This window comes from Coffea eugenioides, chromosome 11, assembly GCF_003713205.1.
Source record: "Coffea eugenioides isolate CCC68of chromosome 11, Ceug_1.0, whole genome shotgun sequence".
In the NCBI taxonomy this organism is placed as follows: Eukaryota; Viridiplantae; Streptophyta; class Magnoliopsida; order Gentianales; family Rubiaceae; genus Coffea; species Coffea eugenioides.
In genome coordinates, this window is record NC_040045.1 from 39,740,103 (window position 1) to 39,757,512 (window position 17,410).

General features: G+C 37.9%; 2 protein-coding genes across 3 annotated transcripts; both read left to right on the forward strand.

The window, feature by feature from the left end:
* Positions 1-818: 818 nt before the first annotated feature.
* Positions 819-3,830, forward strand: LOC113752562 (putative disease resistance RPP13-like protein 3; the record flags this gene model as incomplete). The annotated part of the gene is made up of 1 exon (XM_027296673.1): positions 819-3,830. A coding segment is annotated over exon 1 (3,012 nt), but the record flags the coding sequence as incomplete, so codon positions are not given.
* Positions 3,831-6,792: 2,962 nt separating this feature from the next.
* On the forward strand, positions 6,793-11,230 carry LOC113751381 (disease resistance protein RPP13-like). Of its 2 annotated transcripts, XM_027295375.1 has the most exons (3): positions 6,793-10,329; positions 10,502-10,556; positions 10,895-11,230. In XM_027295375.1, exons 1-3 carry the CDS (start codon positions 7,025-7,027, stop codon positions 10,925-10,927), a joined length of 3,393 nt encoding a protein of 1,130 aa, XP_027151176.1. In that variant the 5' UTR covers positions 6,793-7,024; the 3' UTR covers positions 10,928-11,230. The 2 variants fall into 2 exon arrangements, with proteins under 2 accessions (XP_027151176.1, XP_027151177.1); XM_027295376.1 differs by lacking the exon at positions 10,502-10,556.
* The last annotated feature ends 6,180 nt before the right edge of the window (positions 11,231-17,410 follow it).

Genomic DNA, 17,410 nt, shown 5'->3' on the forward strand with positions numbered 1-17,410 from the left:
TGCCACACGAGACGGTAGTAACACTACTAAAATGTTGGGTAAATCACCCCAGGCGTTGTACAAGTCAGTGTCATTAAAAATGCTTCACTTTCAATAAGTTACTTCTCAACCAAAAAAAAAAAAAATCAATAAATTATAATATTATATATATAAGATATATAATATACTGATAATTTTGTTACGTGAGTTTATCCCATTTTTTTGGTTATGGCATGTTGTTAAATAATAATTGACCGAGAATTTATGTAATATCCAATATAAAAAAACAGATCCATGAGATTAAAATAATTTTTAAATTTTATCTCATGTTAAATTTTTTGCTAAATCTATTATCATTAGTGTTATACATATATAAAAATAAAGTCACGTAAAAAGTAAAGTAAAAGTGGGGATTGGGGCACCAGTGGCGTGGCGGATGGAGCGGCAGACGGAGGAATTTTTTAGGTAATAGAACGGGTCCCAGCCACGCAGACGCTTTCCTGTTTTGATTGAAGCTAAAAAGTGCGCCTAAATGCTAAATTCCCCGGTAAACCGGGGCTAAAGTTGTAATGTGAATTTGGCTCTTTGCGGACTGAAGTTTGAATAGAGTTGACCAGTGGGCTCCAAAGAAAACCTCCCCGCTTTCATGGTTTCTAATCTTGTCTACTACCGGTAGTAAATTTTCCGATCAGCCGCGACCAGCAAGCTTCTTCTACTTCAAAATTGAACTATTGGTACGATCTTTTTTTGCTTTTAGTAATTCTTTGATCTTACTCTTTGGATTTCTTCTTTCTTGAAATCAGATAACTAATGGAGCATTTCCATCCTGTTGATCAGAGATGGCGACTTATGCTGCACTGGCTTCTCTTCTGCAAACGCTGGATTATCTACTGAAGTTCCCGTTGTTGATCCTCGAAGTTAAGAAAATGAAAGCCGAAGCTCTCAAACCAAAACTCGATGAATTCTTATTGCTTTTGACGGCAGGAGAACCCTCTGCAGTGTCGAGCTCGAGCTCGGGCTCTCGTCTGTGGGAGCTAATTGAAGAAACTGATCAATCTCTGCAATCGTCAGTAGAAGATTTTATTGAGGCACTTGGGAGGTCTCATTCAGCTGATACTTTGGAGATCAGACAAAGATTGCTACTATACTTTACTAGTAGTACAAAGCCAAAATTTGAACTTCTTGCGGAGGGAAAGCCTCAGATATTCAAGGAGATCACATCCTTGGAGGAAAATTTGAGGAAATTTCTCCACAGCACTGTCCAAGACTGCTTGTCTGGCAGGCCTAACCATTTCTTGTACCGATATGGCCATGTGGAAGAGGATCTAAATCCTCGAGAATTGCCAGATTTTTTTATACAAATTGTATATTCTCAAGTAGACAGTGAAACACCAGTAGTTGATTCCCCGTTCTCCTCACCAAGCAGTGAGACTGATGACCCCTACGTCGGCAAACTTGACTCGACCGTACAACATTCAAATGGAACCATCTCCTTTCCAGACCTTGAACAGCTGTTGTCGTTGGCATTTCGCCAGAGCCGACTTCCAGTAATTGTTAACAAGATGGGACATTTGTGGAGAACCTGTCGTCGGGTCGATGACAGCATCACTAGCTTCTCGAAAGCCACTTCCGATTTAACAACTCTCCACCAGGATATTCGGTTCTTGCTAACCTTTCTTAAGGAGGATTCTTCTAATAAATTCTGCCCTCATCATGAATTGCTGAAATGTATGAAAGATGTTGCAGATAGAGCAAGGGTTCCTGTCGAACAATGTATGGTAGACTACCAAATCGAGTCCATTATGACGTACCCCTTTTGCTTATTGGCTGGGATTCCTGCAAAATTACAAGATTCTGGAAAGATTCTTGAGTGTGCAGTGGACAGGATTTTCTACGGAAAGAAGGGCATTTCCCAATATTTGGTGCAGGCATCAATGCAGATTCAACCCATTAAAGAAATGATTACAAAGATAAATGATGAGAGTTCAAGTGCGCACACATCAATTGGCAGCATGTCTCTACGCCATTCAAATAAGGACGACATTGTGGTGGGTCTTGATGATGAACTGGTTAGCCTCCTGGAGGGACTCACCAGAGTGCCATCAGGGCTAGAAATTGTGACCATTTTAGGGATGGGCGGCATTGGTAAGACAACTCTTGCTCGAAAAGCTTTTCGTCATTCTTACACTGAATATCACTTCTATTGCCGTGCATGGATCACAGTTTCCCAAGTATATCAAGTCAGAGATTTGTTACTGGGCCTTTTGGGCTGTCTTGGTCACTCCACTGATAAATTGGTAGAGAAAAACGACGCTCAATTAGCTGAAGTTGTGTACAGAAGTTTGAAAGGTAAGAGGTACTTGATTGTTATGGATGACATATGGAGTATCGATGCTTGGAATGATGTCAAAAGATGCTTTCCTGATGACAAAACTGGTAGTAGAATCTTATTAACCAGCCGCGTTACAGAGTTGGCTAGCTACGTCAATGCAAAGAAGCCTCCTCATTGTATGAGTCTTCTGGATACTGAGCAGAGTTGGGAACTGTTGGAGAAGCTTGTATTTGGGATAGCAAGTTGCCCGCCTGAATTGGAGAAATGTGGAAAGCTTATAGCTAAACGATGCCAAGGACTACCACTAGCAATTGTTGTAATGGCTGGTGTACTTTCACGTGTCGTCAAGACATATGACTGTTGGAATAATTTTGCAGAGAAGGTATGCGCAATCATCTCCACTAATCCAGAAGAATGCCTGGATATACTTGCTTTGAGTTACAATTATTTGCCCCATCATCTCAAAGCCTGCTTCCTCCATATGGCGGCTTTCCCTGAAGACTGTGAAATAGAAGTTCAAAAGTTGATTAATCTATGGGCTGCAGAGGGATTCTTGGATCCCCAATCTTCAGAAAATCTAGAACAGGTGGCAGAGGAGTATTTGGAAGACCTTATTGGTAGAAACTTAGTTTTCATTGAAAAGGAGTGTTTTGGAGGAAAAGTCAAGACCTGTCGTCTCCATGATTTCTTACGTGAATTATGCTTGAGAGAAGCACAGAAAGAGGACTTCATGCATGTGATACAAAAGAGAGGTACCAAACGCTCTCGAGTAGGCTTGCGTAATCAGCATCGCCTCAGTTTCCATTTGGATCCTTACAGTGATGTGGCTGCGGCACCTGGAATCCCACACGTCTCGTCTTTTATGTGTTTCACATTGGGTACTAATATTGTTCCGAATATTCTGTTCTTTCAATTAGGCTTTAAGGTGCTTAGAGTATTAGACATATTCTTTCTGCATTTTGATTACTTCCCTGCCCGAATACTAAAACTGATTCATTTGAGGTATCTTGCGCTGAGTGCTACTTATGAGCTTCCTGCATCAGTATCACAACTAAGGAATCTCCAAACGTTGGTGATTCATGGTCCATGGCACTGCCGGGAGTCTGGCAGTAGCCCAACATTGTTACTGGAGTTTTGGAGTATGCCTTCATTGAGGCATCTCCAGTGTAGTGTGACCATTTATTTGAAGAATCCTCCTGGAGCTAATAGTGAACTCCCTCAGCTATTTGTTTCAAAAAACCTACAAACTCTCTCTACCATCAAAATTTCATGCTGCACAAAGGAAGTTTTCAGTGTCATGCCCCATCTCAAGAAACTTGAAATTTGTGAGACAGAAGAAGACTGCGGCATATGTGAGCCATCTGTATTACTTGGGAATCTACAGTACTTGAAAGAGCTTGAAACACTTGAGTGTTGCTTCTACAAACAAAGAGTAGAAGCGCGGCAAATATCATTTTTTTCTGCCCTGCCATGTTCTCTTAGGCAATTGAGTTTAAGTTGGAGTTATTTGCCATGGGAAGACAGGTTGAAGGCATCGAAGTTGTTATTAGAAGTGAGCGGTAAGTGAAAATTCTCGTCTAATTTCCTTGACTTCCGATGAACATCGGTGCAAATGGATGCAATTTCATTTGAGTAGCGTTGTGCTGTCTTTCCCTGCACCTGTTGTTGTTAATTGACAAACTGTTATACGTCTTCGATTGGTTTATGAAGCTACTTATTTCCTTCTGGAGTCTGTGACAGGAATCCAGACCGTGCATAAGAAGAAAATTCAGTTCCTCTTTTGAGGTGGACTTCCCACTCCATCTCAACTTCTCTGCTGCTCTCTTCTCTTCTACAAGCCATTGTGTAAGCATTTAGCAATGCATTGAATGCGCAGTCTCTGATTAATTTATGTGCATGGGGAAATTTAGAATTGTGTATGATCTTGGTCAGCAGCTGACAAATTGCTTCCATTCTTCATTATATTTTTTCTTTCAGTATTACTACGTTTGTGTCTCTCAATTTATCAATTTTACTGAGAAGAAACTAGTTTCATTATGATTATCATGGATGATATGAGGTCCTTTCACAATATATTTGCTTGATGATCTTCTTGTGCATGCTCTTCTGCTTTGAAATGATAATTGTGCATGTGTTCGTCCGATTTTTGGTCACCGATGAACCAAGGTTGCGCTGCGCATGTTACGTCAACACCATGATACGGTGCTGATTTACAAGATTGAATATTGGCTGGGTGTATGTTATCAGTTCAGTACCAGGAAATTGGAAGGTTTATGCTTTTCTGCATAGTTTCCAGAAAAGGAATTTGCTTTGGAAATTCAATGCGAAAATATCCTTCTTGTCTTAGATAGCAAATTGACCAGTTAGGGGACTTCTAATTCATTTAATATTGGTTAGGAGCTAGGAGCTTCCATAACTAAGACACCTTTCTATTCCCCAAGAGCAGCTTCCCAAAATAAATGGCTGCAATATACGAATAAAGTCTCATCCCATCATCTGATGATACATTAATGGTCCTGCATTTGAAGTTCTCACACCCGCAACTATTTCTAAGATTCTGCCATAATATCCTATCCGAAGTTGGGAATCTCTTGTGAGTGGTATAGAAAAGTGTACTGTGGTTCTGGGAAGCAATGGTTGAATATGGGGATATGAAAGAAAGGCCCTGCTCTTGCGATTGGAGGAGGAGTATTAGAAACTGCTATCTCTGAGACGTTTCCGTATCACCTCAGCCAAAAGTTTAGGATTCCTACCATTTTTGTGAGCTGGTTCCTTAGGCTCTGAGAAACCTGGACAAGATTCACATCTCAGAATCATTTCGGTCTTCCAGGACCTTGATTGGTAGTTGCTCCCGAAGTTTCATTCCATCCTTTGATATCTTAAAAAAGACTGGTAACATGTGAAGCCAAGGAAGCCTACAGGGACATTTCATCCAAATGCCTAACAATCTTGTCCACTTCAGTCTCTTGTGGGACGATAACCGTGGTGGGAAGAGAGATGTTAGTTTGGTGCTAAACTTTTATAGTTCGATCAGAGTATAATTGAGGAGAACAAAGTGCACTTAATCCAAAAATGAAAATAATATGGGTCAGGTCCAACCCAATCAGTCAAACTTTTCTCTATTTTCCTCGATTTAAAATAAGAGTAATATTCACTTGCATTAATTTTTATTTTGGTCTCTGAATTTGGAAATAAGACGTTTTGGCCTTTAAAGTATAAAATGTGTTACACTTTAATTCCTAAAGTATAAAATTGGTTTCATCTTAATCCTCTTAAATGTAAAATCTATCCCACTTTAGTCCATAAAATATAAAATTTGAGCTAAATCTTCTATACATAAGTGTGTTTAGATTGCGTAGTTTTAAAATAAAATAATTTACTTTACAAATTTTAATCACCTTTTTATCTCACATACATCACATCACAAAAAGTGCTACAGTAATTATTTCAAATAAATCATTCAAATAAACTCCTACCCAAACAAACCCACCAAGTGGAGTTTGATACATTCCATACATGAAAAAATTCGGAATACAAAATCAAATTCAGATCTGTTTGGATTGCTATTTTCTGGAATTTTGCATAAAAATATATTACAACGATTTGATATATACGAGACAAAAACGTGATTGAAAAATTTGTTCATAAAAAACGTAAAAAAAAATTTCAGGGGAAAATGACATTTCAAATAAAGTGGCATGCATGACCTATTCGTGTGTACACAAATAATGTAAGATCTCACCGAAAGAAAAAGACAATGTAAGAAAAATTAATCCATGAAATCTATTTCATTTCCCCTGACGATTTTACTTAAATAGGACAATCCTTTTTATATTTAAGGAACTAAGGCATCTCATTTCAAAGTATAGAGATGAAAGTGAAGTTTCGGGTAAAATTAAATAATGTAAAGTGAAATTAACTCCTAAAACAATAAAAAGATGGATTTCTCGAGTCACCTAAAATGAGGCCTCAACAACGGTCAATATTATCCATTGCCCCCACAAAAATTAAAAGCTATAAAATTTTACACATCCACACAGTGTAGCAAACAACTATATCCCAGCACTTGACCAGAAGACTCTCCATGGGTTGTTGTTTTTTTTTTTTAGACGATAACTGTTATATAATCTAATATATTCTGAAAGGGGGCAGCTGATAAGATTCAGGAATAATTCAAAGGGGAGTGAATCGTTACCGGATCAGATGAGTGTGTGTAGGATATTTTAAAGTCAAACCATTTTAAAGGTGGCATGAGAGGCAAGGTTTGACACCATGCCTCCCACCCCACCACGCTTTAAAGGCTGGTGGTTTCCATGGGTTGACTACTTTACGTAAAATGTGATCACTCTCGGTACTCTTCTTAGGTAAGTATATCAGTAAAAAACTTTTCTGTTTTTTTGACAATAAGGGATCATTAATTTTTCTGAATTCTGATTGTGTTCCGCTTCTCTGCTACTGGTGATTTTTTTTTCTACGCCGATCAGTCGAAAGGGGTTCATTTTTGCCTTTTGATTGCTCGGTTAGGTGCTTATGTTCAACAAGTTTTTCTTTTATCCCGAATACATGCTTATCCCGTCTCTTGCTGGATATTTTTAACCAAAAAATTCTCCTTTTTATGCTTCTGGTTCCTGTAATTGCTTGTCTTTCAACCCTTTTTCATGTACCTTCAGATTTTGTTAATCGTCTTGGAGATATTCCTAGTACAGCTGAGAGATGGCCTACGCTGCAATTGCTTCCCTGGTACAAACGCTGGAGTATCTGCTGCAATTTCCCTGTTTGGTTCTGGAAATGAAGAAGATGCAAGCGGAGGTTGTCACACAGAGATTCCGTCAAGTCTTATTGCTCCTGAAAGGAGAACCCTCAGCTTTGTGGATCACTGAAGAACCTGGAACTCTGCCATCCAGCTTTGAAGAATTTCTTGGGGCAGTTGGTCTGCCTGCTGAGTTCTTGGGGATCAAGAAAAGAACAGTGTCCTTGAGCTGGGGAATACTAAACTTGCTGGAGGAAAAGCCACCAATTCTGACGGAAATCGGATCTTTGGAGCAAGCCCGGAAGAAATTTGTGGAAACCACTGTCCTCGACAACCGGACAGATCGATCCAACTACGTTGTTGATCAAACTTCTCGTGAAACAGGAACTCTGTTATGCAGCTTTGAAGAATTTCTTCGAGCAGTTGGTCGGCATGCTGACTTCTTGGAGATCAAGAAACGAACACTGTCCTTGAGCTGCGGAATACCAAAATTGCAGGAGAAAAAGCCTCCAATTCTGATGGAAATTGGATCTTTGGAGCAAGACCTGAAGAAATTTCTGGAAACCACTGTCCTCGACACCCGGACAGATCGATCCGACTACGCTGTTCATCAATTTTCTTGTGAAGCAGCAAGAAAAATGCTTCGTGCCGTGGATGAGCTCAAACAGGCCATAATCTTTTTCTATGAAGTTGCTTCTGAGATCACAATTCTCTACCAGGATCTTTTCTCCTTGCTGAATTTTCTTGATGATTCTTCCGATAAATTCCAGGATCATGAATTGCTGAAATGCATCAAAGACGTTGCTTATAGAGCAAGAGATCTTGTTGAAGAACGTCTCGTGGACAAACAAGTCGAATCAGTAAAGACGTCCCTCATTTGCGCTTTGTCCAATAGTAAGGCATCAGCTAGATTCCTACCAAGAAGGGGGAAAAGTTCTCTTGAAACAGTGGTCCAGAGTGTCTTAGATGGAAAGGAGGGCATTCGTGGAGGTTTAGTCCATGCATTACAGGTTGTTCAATCTTTCAAGAGAAAGACTACAAATATAGATGAAAAGAGTCTAAGATTGCAGGGATCAAGCATCAGGAAAGCACCACTTAGTTCGAATAAGGAGGATATTGTGGTAGGTCTTGATGCTGAGCTGACGACTATCTTGGAGGGGCTCACTGGACTGCCACTTGGACTAGAAATAGTGACAATTTCTGGGATGGGCGGCATTGGTAAGACAACTCTTGCTAGAAAAGCTTTTAATGATCCTTATACTGTTTATCACTTCTATTGTCGTGCATGGATAACAGTATCCCAAGTCTATCAAGCGAGAGACTTGCTACTAGCCCTTTGGAGCTCTATTGCACAGTCCACTGATAAAATGGTTGAGAAGAGCAATGCTCAATTAGCTGAAATTGTGTACAGAAGGTTGAAAGGTAAGAGGTATGTGATTGTTATGGATGACATGTGGAGCATTGATGCTTGGAATGATGTCAAAAGGTGTTTTCCTGATGACGAAAATGGAAGTCGAATAGTAGTTACTAGTCGGTTCAAGGAGTTAGCAACAAACGTGAGTCCCAAGAAGCCACCTCATTGCATGAACCTTCTGAACATAGAACAAAGCTGGGAACTATTGGAAAAGCTCATCTTCGGGACAGCAAGCTGCCCCCATGAATTGGTAGGAGTTGGAAAACAAATAGCTAAGAGATGCCGAGGATTACCTCTAGCTATTGTCGTTATTGCTGGTGTTCTCTCACGTGACATCGGGGCATACAATTGTTGGAATGAGATTGCAGAGGAGGTTAGCTCAGTTGTTTCCACTGATCCAGAAAATTGCTTAGATATACTTGCTTTGAGTTACAATTGCTTGCCCCATCACCTGAAAGCCTGCTTCCTCTATATGGGGATTTTCCCTGAAGATTGTGAGATTGAAGTTTCAAAATTGATTAATTTATGGGCTGCAGAGGGCTTCTTATATTTGAATTCAGAGAAACAGTTGGAACAGATTGGAGAGGATTACTTGGAAGACCTTATCGGCAGGAACTTAGTTTTGGTTGAAAAGAAGCGCTTTGGGGGGGAAGTCAAAACTTGTCGCCTCCATGACTTCTTACGGGAATTGTGCTTGAAAGAAGCTCAGAAGGAGAACTTCATGCATGTCATACAAAGGAGAAGTGCCAAAGGTGTTCAAGCAGGCACGCGTAATCAACGTCGTCTCAGTTTTCATTTGGATCCTTACAGTCATGCGACTACAGCACCTGCAATCCCACATGTCTCATCTTTTGTGTGTTTCACATTGGGCACTGATATAGTACCTGATATTCTATTCTTTCAACTAGGCTTTAAGTTGCTCAGAGTATTAGACGTATTCTTTCTGCATTTCGATTACTTCCCTGTTCAAATATTAAAGCTGATACATTTGAGGTATCTTGCACTCTATGTTACTTATGAGCTTCCTGCCTCAGTATCCCAACTGAGGAATCTCCAGACCTTAGTCATTCATGGTCCATGGCTTTGTCAGGAATCTGGCGGTAGGCCAACATTGTTGCTGGAGTATTGGAGCATGCCTTCACTGAGGCATGTGCATGTTACTGTGGCTTGTCATCTAAAGAATCCTTTCACTGTACAAGATAACCTTCCTCGTCCATTTGCTTCAGAACACCTGCAAACTCTCTATACAATACAATTTTCAAGTTGCACAAAGGAAGTTTTCAGTGTCATGCCCCATCTTAAGAAACTGGGAATTTGTGAAACTAGAGAAGACTACAGCACAGACAGTTTCTCACAAGTCCTAAATAATCTTGTTTACTTGCAAGAACTTGAAACTCTGGAGTGTTCCTTCCACACACAAAAAAGAGAAGTGCGAAGGATTTTGGGTTTGGCTCTTTTGCCAGTGACTCTTAGGCATTTGAGTTTGAGTTGGAGTTATTTACCATGGAAATATATGACCTCCATTGCCATGTTACCCAACCTTGAGGTACTTCAACTCAAAAATTATGCTTTCCAAGGACCAAAATGGGGGCCAACTGAAGAAGGTTTTCGTAGTCTAAAGCATTTGCTAATTGAAAACATGGATTTGATCCATTGGGAAGCAACAATATTTCGCCACTTTAGGTGCCTTCAACATCTTGTTCTGAAATCTTGCAAGCTCTTGGAGAAGTTCCCTTTTGGTGTTGAGAACCTGCAGCGGCTTGAGGTCCACTATTGTAGTGAACCTATTGAGAATTCTGCTAAAGAAATTCAAGAAGAGATTGAAGGCATTGATGTTATTATCAGAAGTGATCGGTATGTTAAACATTCTCCTTGTATGATTCTTGACTTGTGATCTTTTACTTGCACCTGATAGTTTGAACTTAAGACGGAAGAACTTTGATTCAAATGGTATATGTCTGAGATTTTAATAATGTCTTTTCCTGCGCCTACTATTGCTAATGGCATTCTGCTCTTTTCTGTCTAGGAAGCTACTTATTTTTATTCCCCTTTTTGTGTCAGTAACCCGGACTCCGCATAAGGAGTGCTTTCAATTCCTCTTTCTTTCTTAAATATCCAATGTTTATCAACTTCTTCGTTTCCAAATTTCTTTCCAAATAACCATTTGTAAGACTTCGCTCTCATGTGACAAATGCGCTGTGACTGCCAAATGCATACTCATGGCTTTTGTCTTAGTTAGCATTTGACAAGTTGGTCCTCCCATTCTACGTTTCCTTGATGCCTGTTTCAGTACTTTTATGTTGATGTCCTTGAAACTTGCAGTTTATGAAGTTTATATTGACGCACCATTCCTGCACTTGCATTTCCTGACATTGTATGGATTGCATGTATCTGTGATGCCTCCAAAATCGTGTCACAGATTTCAGCACTCTGCATAAAAGGGAAGCTTTGAGCTGCAGCTTGCAATTTCGATTTCCCAACTGACATGGAATTGCTTCTTGTCATCCATCTTGCTGAGACTTTTCGTAAATGTTGCATAAGAGAGTTGAAGGCCAGCCCCTACGCCATATGATGAAAGCGTTTCAAGGTCTTGGCATGTACCTCGTTCATTTTATCTTGAAATTGATCTGAGATTTTCTCCTAGTCCTAGCTAACGATTGAGCAGGAAGCTTCTAATAGGTCTTGTTGAATATGAATGGACAAGAATCAAATGAATCCCATTTGGCTAGGAATGCTTATATTTTTGACATTGAATAAACACAATCCTTTAGTTCTTGTGGTACCTCCCAAGTGAACTGATATCAATTTTTACTTGTTTTATTACTTATCTTGATGCGTTTGAAGTAATCATCTAGTGCATGTAAACAAAAATTCGTCAAACTCTCTCAAAGTTCGCAAAATTGCTTGTTCCGATGCAGGATATCTTTTAATCTTTTACAGGTTTTACAATAAAAAGTTAATATGTTCGTTTAATATCACGTCCTCTGTCTCTTGATCTTTTGTGTCAGCAATATACACTATTTAAAGCTGTTTGATTTCGAGAAACAGGTTAAAATGGGTTAAGCATTACTTATTTCTGTTGTCAATTTTCATTCCACGAGGTCAGTCCCAGAAAAGCGAGCAGAGGCATTGCGGTTTCAGATCCTATTACAATGTTCAGTGTATCGTATAAACTGCTTGTACTCCTTCCATTCCCTTTTACGTTTCGCAGTCAACTTTGCATATGAGCAACCAAAACACTTCAACTAACATTTGATTAGGTGATGAAAATTGTCAAGAGAAGTGTCAGAAATAGTAGAACAGATTGGTTTAATTGAGAATAAGCCGGAGAAATTTCTTGATGAAAATGACTCGTACAACTCCTGGGAAGATTTATGCAACAATTTATCATTCCTACCTGCTCGTGAGGCAGTAAGAGCTCTACTTGAGGCTAGTCAAGAATTCGAAGATGCCATAAACTTTTTCCACGAGGTAGGTACTGAATCATCTGTACTCTGCCTATATCTTCAGTTCTTACTTAGGTTCTTTGGAGCTTTGCAAAGTGAGTGTCCAGATGAATTTGGTCAAAGTTATCAAGGAAGTTAAAGCACTCGACGCTGTAAACTATCCAAAGGAAGATCGTCTCCTCACATGTTTTTATCAACTTGTACACGAATTATTAGGTTATTCTACGAGATCAAGAAATGACAAGAAAAATTCCATTGACGAGATGGCCAAGAAGTTTTTTGATGGGAAGAATGGCATGCGCTTAGTTTTGTTGGAGACGTTAGAAAAGCTTCATTCCTTCACGGGAGAGATTGATATGATCTGTGAGAAACTTGGTAGAGAAGATCTTCAATCGCGGAATGCTTCGTTTAGCATTTCACAGCCTATGACATATCGTCCTCGTTATTTTCCTTTATCGAAAGGAAGAAAGAGAAGAAGAAAGTGTTCTCGTAAGAAGACAAGCAAGTAGATTGCCAATTGCCATACCAGACACTATCACCTTTAGTCACACGAAGTCGCCCGCAGAAATGAATGGGCAAATTGCATTACAGAACAATAGAACATCAACATAGCTTTGTAATCTGCAAGAAGTTAATTCTGCCTGACTTTCAAATCTTGTGGCCCTGTAGGTTCTTGATTTATTAGCAGACCTTTTGTGAAGATTCATGCCTTCGATCATGTTCTCATTCATGATGCATTTTCCACGTAAAAAAAAAAAAAAAAACATGTAGCTATGGTGTGTTCAGGAAAAGTATTATAGTGAATGTAAACTTACCTTGATCACAACTTCTGAATAAGGAGTAATAAGATGCAATTGCAGGCTGCCCTGATTCCTAATTCTATTTCAAGATTCTTGCTGGCTACTGCAATATTCTTGTCGTGTACTAATGCAAAGCTGCATTAAAGCAACACCTGGTCGAAGTTTGTTTGTAAAAGGAAATGGATGAAGCTAACCTGATGTGCGCAAAGTTTCAAGCCTGATGTCCAGAATTTGTGTTAGTCCATAGTTGCATGCAGGGGAAGTTTAAAATGTATCGCATGGATTATCTGCCATTATGATCAACCATTAATTTGACATACCAGCAAATTGCAATTGAAAATTTTCATTACCCATTTGAGAAAATCTGGAAATGTGTTAGTTGCTTAAAACAAAAAAAGAAAAAAGAAAAGAAAATATGTATATCCAGTCATGAAAGCCTTTTTCAACATCTGCTAACTCACTCACGCACGCACTTAACAAGAAAGAGAGAGCAAGTGCCACAATAGGATACTTAACAGGACTAACAAGACAATGCATTACTTACTAAAATATTTTTTTTTGAACACACTACTATAACTCTTTTGTACTGTATGCAAAATATAGAGATGATTGAATAGTGTAAAGGCGACATAAAAATAATTATATATATGTATTTAAATAACCATATCCAAACTGTCTCAAACATTCATTTGGATATAGTTAATTAAATTTTGGAATAATTTCAAAAACCTCCCCTAAGGTTTTTAACAATTTAACTAGCCTCCTCTGAAATTTGTAAAATTTTACAAATCTCCCCTAATTTTAAGATTTTGATAACAAAATTAGTCCAATGAGAGAAAGTAATATTAAAAAAGTATTTTAAGGAGAGAGATGAAAAATTGATTCCATAAATATACCCCTTATGCATGTATATAAGTTGTATTAGTAAAAGAATAAAAATAATTAACAGTTAGAAATAATTAATACACACATTTTGCCACTCAAAAAGTTTATGTTTAATAAATTAGGCAGCACAATTAAGCAACAAAACTACACTAATGATCACAAGATTCAGTAAAATAGACTAGTCATCTCTTTTAACATGATATTTGCTATGATTCTTGTGATTTTGAATCGAAAAATTTCTAAATTTTGCCTTTCTTTTCCCTCCTTCCTCCATTAGTTATATCAATTGATATTATTATGTAAATACAAGTCATCGTTTATCATTAAAAAAAATTTCAACAGTTATTTTCATTAATTAGTCACTAATAATTAATTGGTACTCTAATTACTTAATTGTTGATATTAGTAGAGGAGAATGGAGGGAAAAGAAAGGTAAATTTTGAAAAAAATTTCTGTTCAAAATCACAAGAATCATAGTAAACATTATATCAAAAGAGATGACTAGTTTGTTATGCTGAATCTTGTGATTGTTAGTGTAGTTTTGTGGCTTATTTGTGTTGTCTAATTTATTCAATGTGAACTTTTGAGTGACGGAATTTGTGTATTAATTGTTTCTAATTTTTAATTATTTTTATTCTTTTATTGGTACAACTTATATATATGCATAAGAGGTACTTAAGAAATAAAAATTTCATCACTCTCCTTAAAGTACTTTTTTAATGTTACTTTTTCTAATTGAACTCATTTTATTATCAAAATCATAACCTTAGGGGAGGTTTGTGTAATTTTATAAACTTTAGGACAAATTAAATTGTCCCTTAAATTTTCCCTATGTGTAGGGTCCATAGATAAAATAAATGATTTAACTTTTCTACTATCGGTCGCGTTACGCTGTTACGGTAAATGAAAGAAGATGCACTCGGGCGGTTTGGCTGCTTCATCTTCGTTGACCACAAATTCTCATGGCTGGCTATCTTCCAGGCAGCGTGATTCCGTTCAGCCGAAGGCCCTTCGTTCCTCTGCTGCTGGTAAGTTGTAGCTTCTCTTACACATTTTTCAATGATGGCCGACCCCAGTTTCCATACTTTTAATTTTCCTGTATGTTAGTATTTTTCTTTCTTTTTTCTTGGAGTTTTACTTGGAATTCCTTCATGCTAGCTGCTTTTGGCATCTTGGTTACAGCTTTAATTCGAAACATTTAGGCGAATTTTTTTTTTTTTGAGGTTAAATCTAGTATTCGTTACATGGGGTAGGATTGACAGAAGGAAGGACGGTTGACAGTGGGATCTTTAGTCTGGTAAACGAGCTGCATCAATTGATTCTTATATTACGGAAAATACTGAATATAAAGAAATTGCAAGCCAAGTTATTTACTAAAAAAGTTGGTGAGATCATCATGTTACTGAAAATGGAAGGAGCCCCAGCTTTGCCGGAACAATTAGCAGAAGAGATTCTACCTCTTGCGCTGCCCGTTGGAGATTTTGTTCGAGGACCCAGGCAACGAACTATAAGGGCGAAACTTAAGTATACAATGGCCACTTGTTACAGAGGAAAATTATCAAATGAAGTGCCAGAATTAGTAGAACAGATTGATCTCAATGAGAATAAGCTGGAGAAATTTCTTGATTCAACTGACTTCTACAAAAAAAGAAATGCTTGGGAACATTTACGCAACAATTTGGCGTTACTACCTTCTCGTCAGGCGGTAAGAGCTCTGCTTGAGGCTAGTTGTCTACTCAAAGACACCATAATCTTTTTCCATGAAGTCGGTACTGAATTAGCTGCTCTCTGCGAATGTCTAAGGTTCCTGCTGACCATTTCCAAGAAGTGCGGGCATTCAAACGAATGGCCTTGTCACCAATTCGTGGAAGGCATCAGGGATGTCACGATCAAAGCACTTGATGCTGTCAACTGTGCAGACAAAGATAGTCTTAGCTCGGAGATGCAGAAATTTGAGGAACGCATACTGTTGGATCCTAATGCCATATGTGAAGATGCTGAAGTTATAAAGGAAAATTGTGTCGAGAAGATGGCCAAGAAATTTTTTGATGGGAAAAATGGTTAGCGATTGGTTTTGTTGGATGCTTTAGAAATGCTTCATTCCTGCAAGGAAGGGATTATTGATATGACTCTTAGCAAGCTTCACAGAAAAGACCTTCAATCGCAGAATGCTGCATTTGGAGGAAATGGCTTTCCTTCACCGTCTATGATCTGTGAGATGTTTGCCAGAGAAGATCTTCCTTCACTGCCGTTGACACATTATCTACGTGCTTTTCCTTTGATTGAAGGAAGCAAAAGAAGAAGAACAGGTGCTTTGCACAATTGCATTGCAGAAAATCAGCACAATTTATAGTACTTTTTCAAGAAGTTAATCTAGCCAGATTTTCAGATGATGTCTTGCAGCTGTTTACTTTACCAGCAGATCTTTTTCTAGACTCGTGCCTTATAAAATGAGTACATGTTTACTTCATTAAGCATTTTCCAGGAAAAAAAAAAAGCATAAAGCCAAGACTCTGTTTAGAAAGAGTACAAACGTTAATGCAATCTTATTGCACTGTCCAGATTCCTTAATTTAGGTTCAAGTTTTTTGCATTGTCCGTCTGATCGTTCACCTCTAATGTGATATGTTTCCTCTTCCCTCCCAAATTACGTGATCAAGGGGAATCAGTCGGCTTTGGGGTAGAAGAGTTTTAAGGTACTTGCTGGAAAATATCCTTATCGTAAACTAAAGCAAAATGACATAATAATGTGATTAAAATGCTGTCAGGTGGATTAAGATCTGCTGCATGGGAAACTCTATGCCAAATGACATAATGGAGTTCAATAATTAAAAGCGTCTTTGAGTCTTTGTTCTTTGCGTTAATAAAAGATAATATGAGTCATATCCAATCGAATCGCTTACACTTTATTTTCCTCGCTTCCCAACCTCTACAACAACTAGTAATGTGTCACGTGTTTTGCACGTCAATATATATTTTTTAAGATATAACATTTTCTATATACTAAATTTCTTTGCTAAATTTTGATTGTAAATATAATATATTCTAAGAAATTATGACCAACAAAATTTAGTTATTGTCAATCATACAAAGTGTATATTGCATATAAAACAAATTAAATATTTATTTTATATTCTACCATACAAAAACTTTGAAGATGGAAGTTGAGCTAAGTTATTGTCTATTTTAATGGAGTTACAGCAAAACAAAGAGGAAATTTTCTATGATTTTATCAAACTAGTGCTTAAAATCAGAGTTAACAAAAATATTTGCTAAAAGATGCTCATATTTAGCTATTGTAAAAGAGATCTAGGGTCAACCCCTTCTTCCAAATCTAAATAAAATCAATTGGAAGTCGGGGCCTCCCAGATCAATGCAAACTAACAAGAATCTCTTAAGGCTAAACCCGTATGTTTCCACACAAAAAAAAATAAAAAATAAAAATTGAGATGAGACTAAAGGAACACTCTCAAATATATGCAAGTTGAAGTTCCAAATCCAATCCTTCATTTGTTTTAGAAACCAATTTCCAATTCCAATCTAACAATACTTTCCTCTTTCACGTTTGAATTGCGTTCTTCTGGATTTTTTTGTAGAAAAATTACTGTAGCGATTTGATATATGTGAGGGAAAAATGTGATAGGGAAATGTGTTCACGGAAAATGTAGCAATTTTTCTGTGAAAAAATCGCAATCCAAACGGGGCGAGCTTTCTGTCCCATGCAACTTGAAAGAGTCTTTTTGTAACTTTATTGATTTAAGCCATTTTTATGGGAAGTGAATGGATGAATTAATGATTAATAACA

Coding starts and splice junctions, on each gene's coding strand:
- LOC113751381 (XM_027295375.1), top strand. CDS start 7,025: ATGGCCTACGCTGCAATTGCTTCCCTGGTACAAACGCTGGAGTATCTG. Junction 10,330..10,501: donor GTTATTATCAGAAGTGATCG/GTATGTTAAACA, acceptor TTTTCTGTCTAG/GAAGCTACTTATTTTTATTC. Junction 10,557..10,894: donor TAACCCGGACTCCGCATAAG/GAGTGCTTTCAA, acceptor ATCGTGTCACAG/ATTTCAGCACTCTGCATAAA.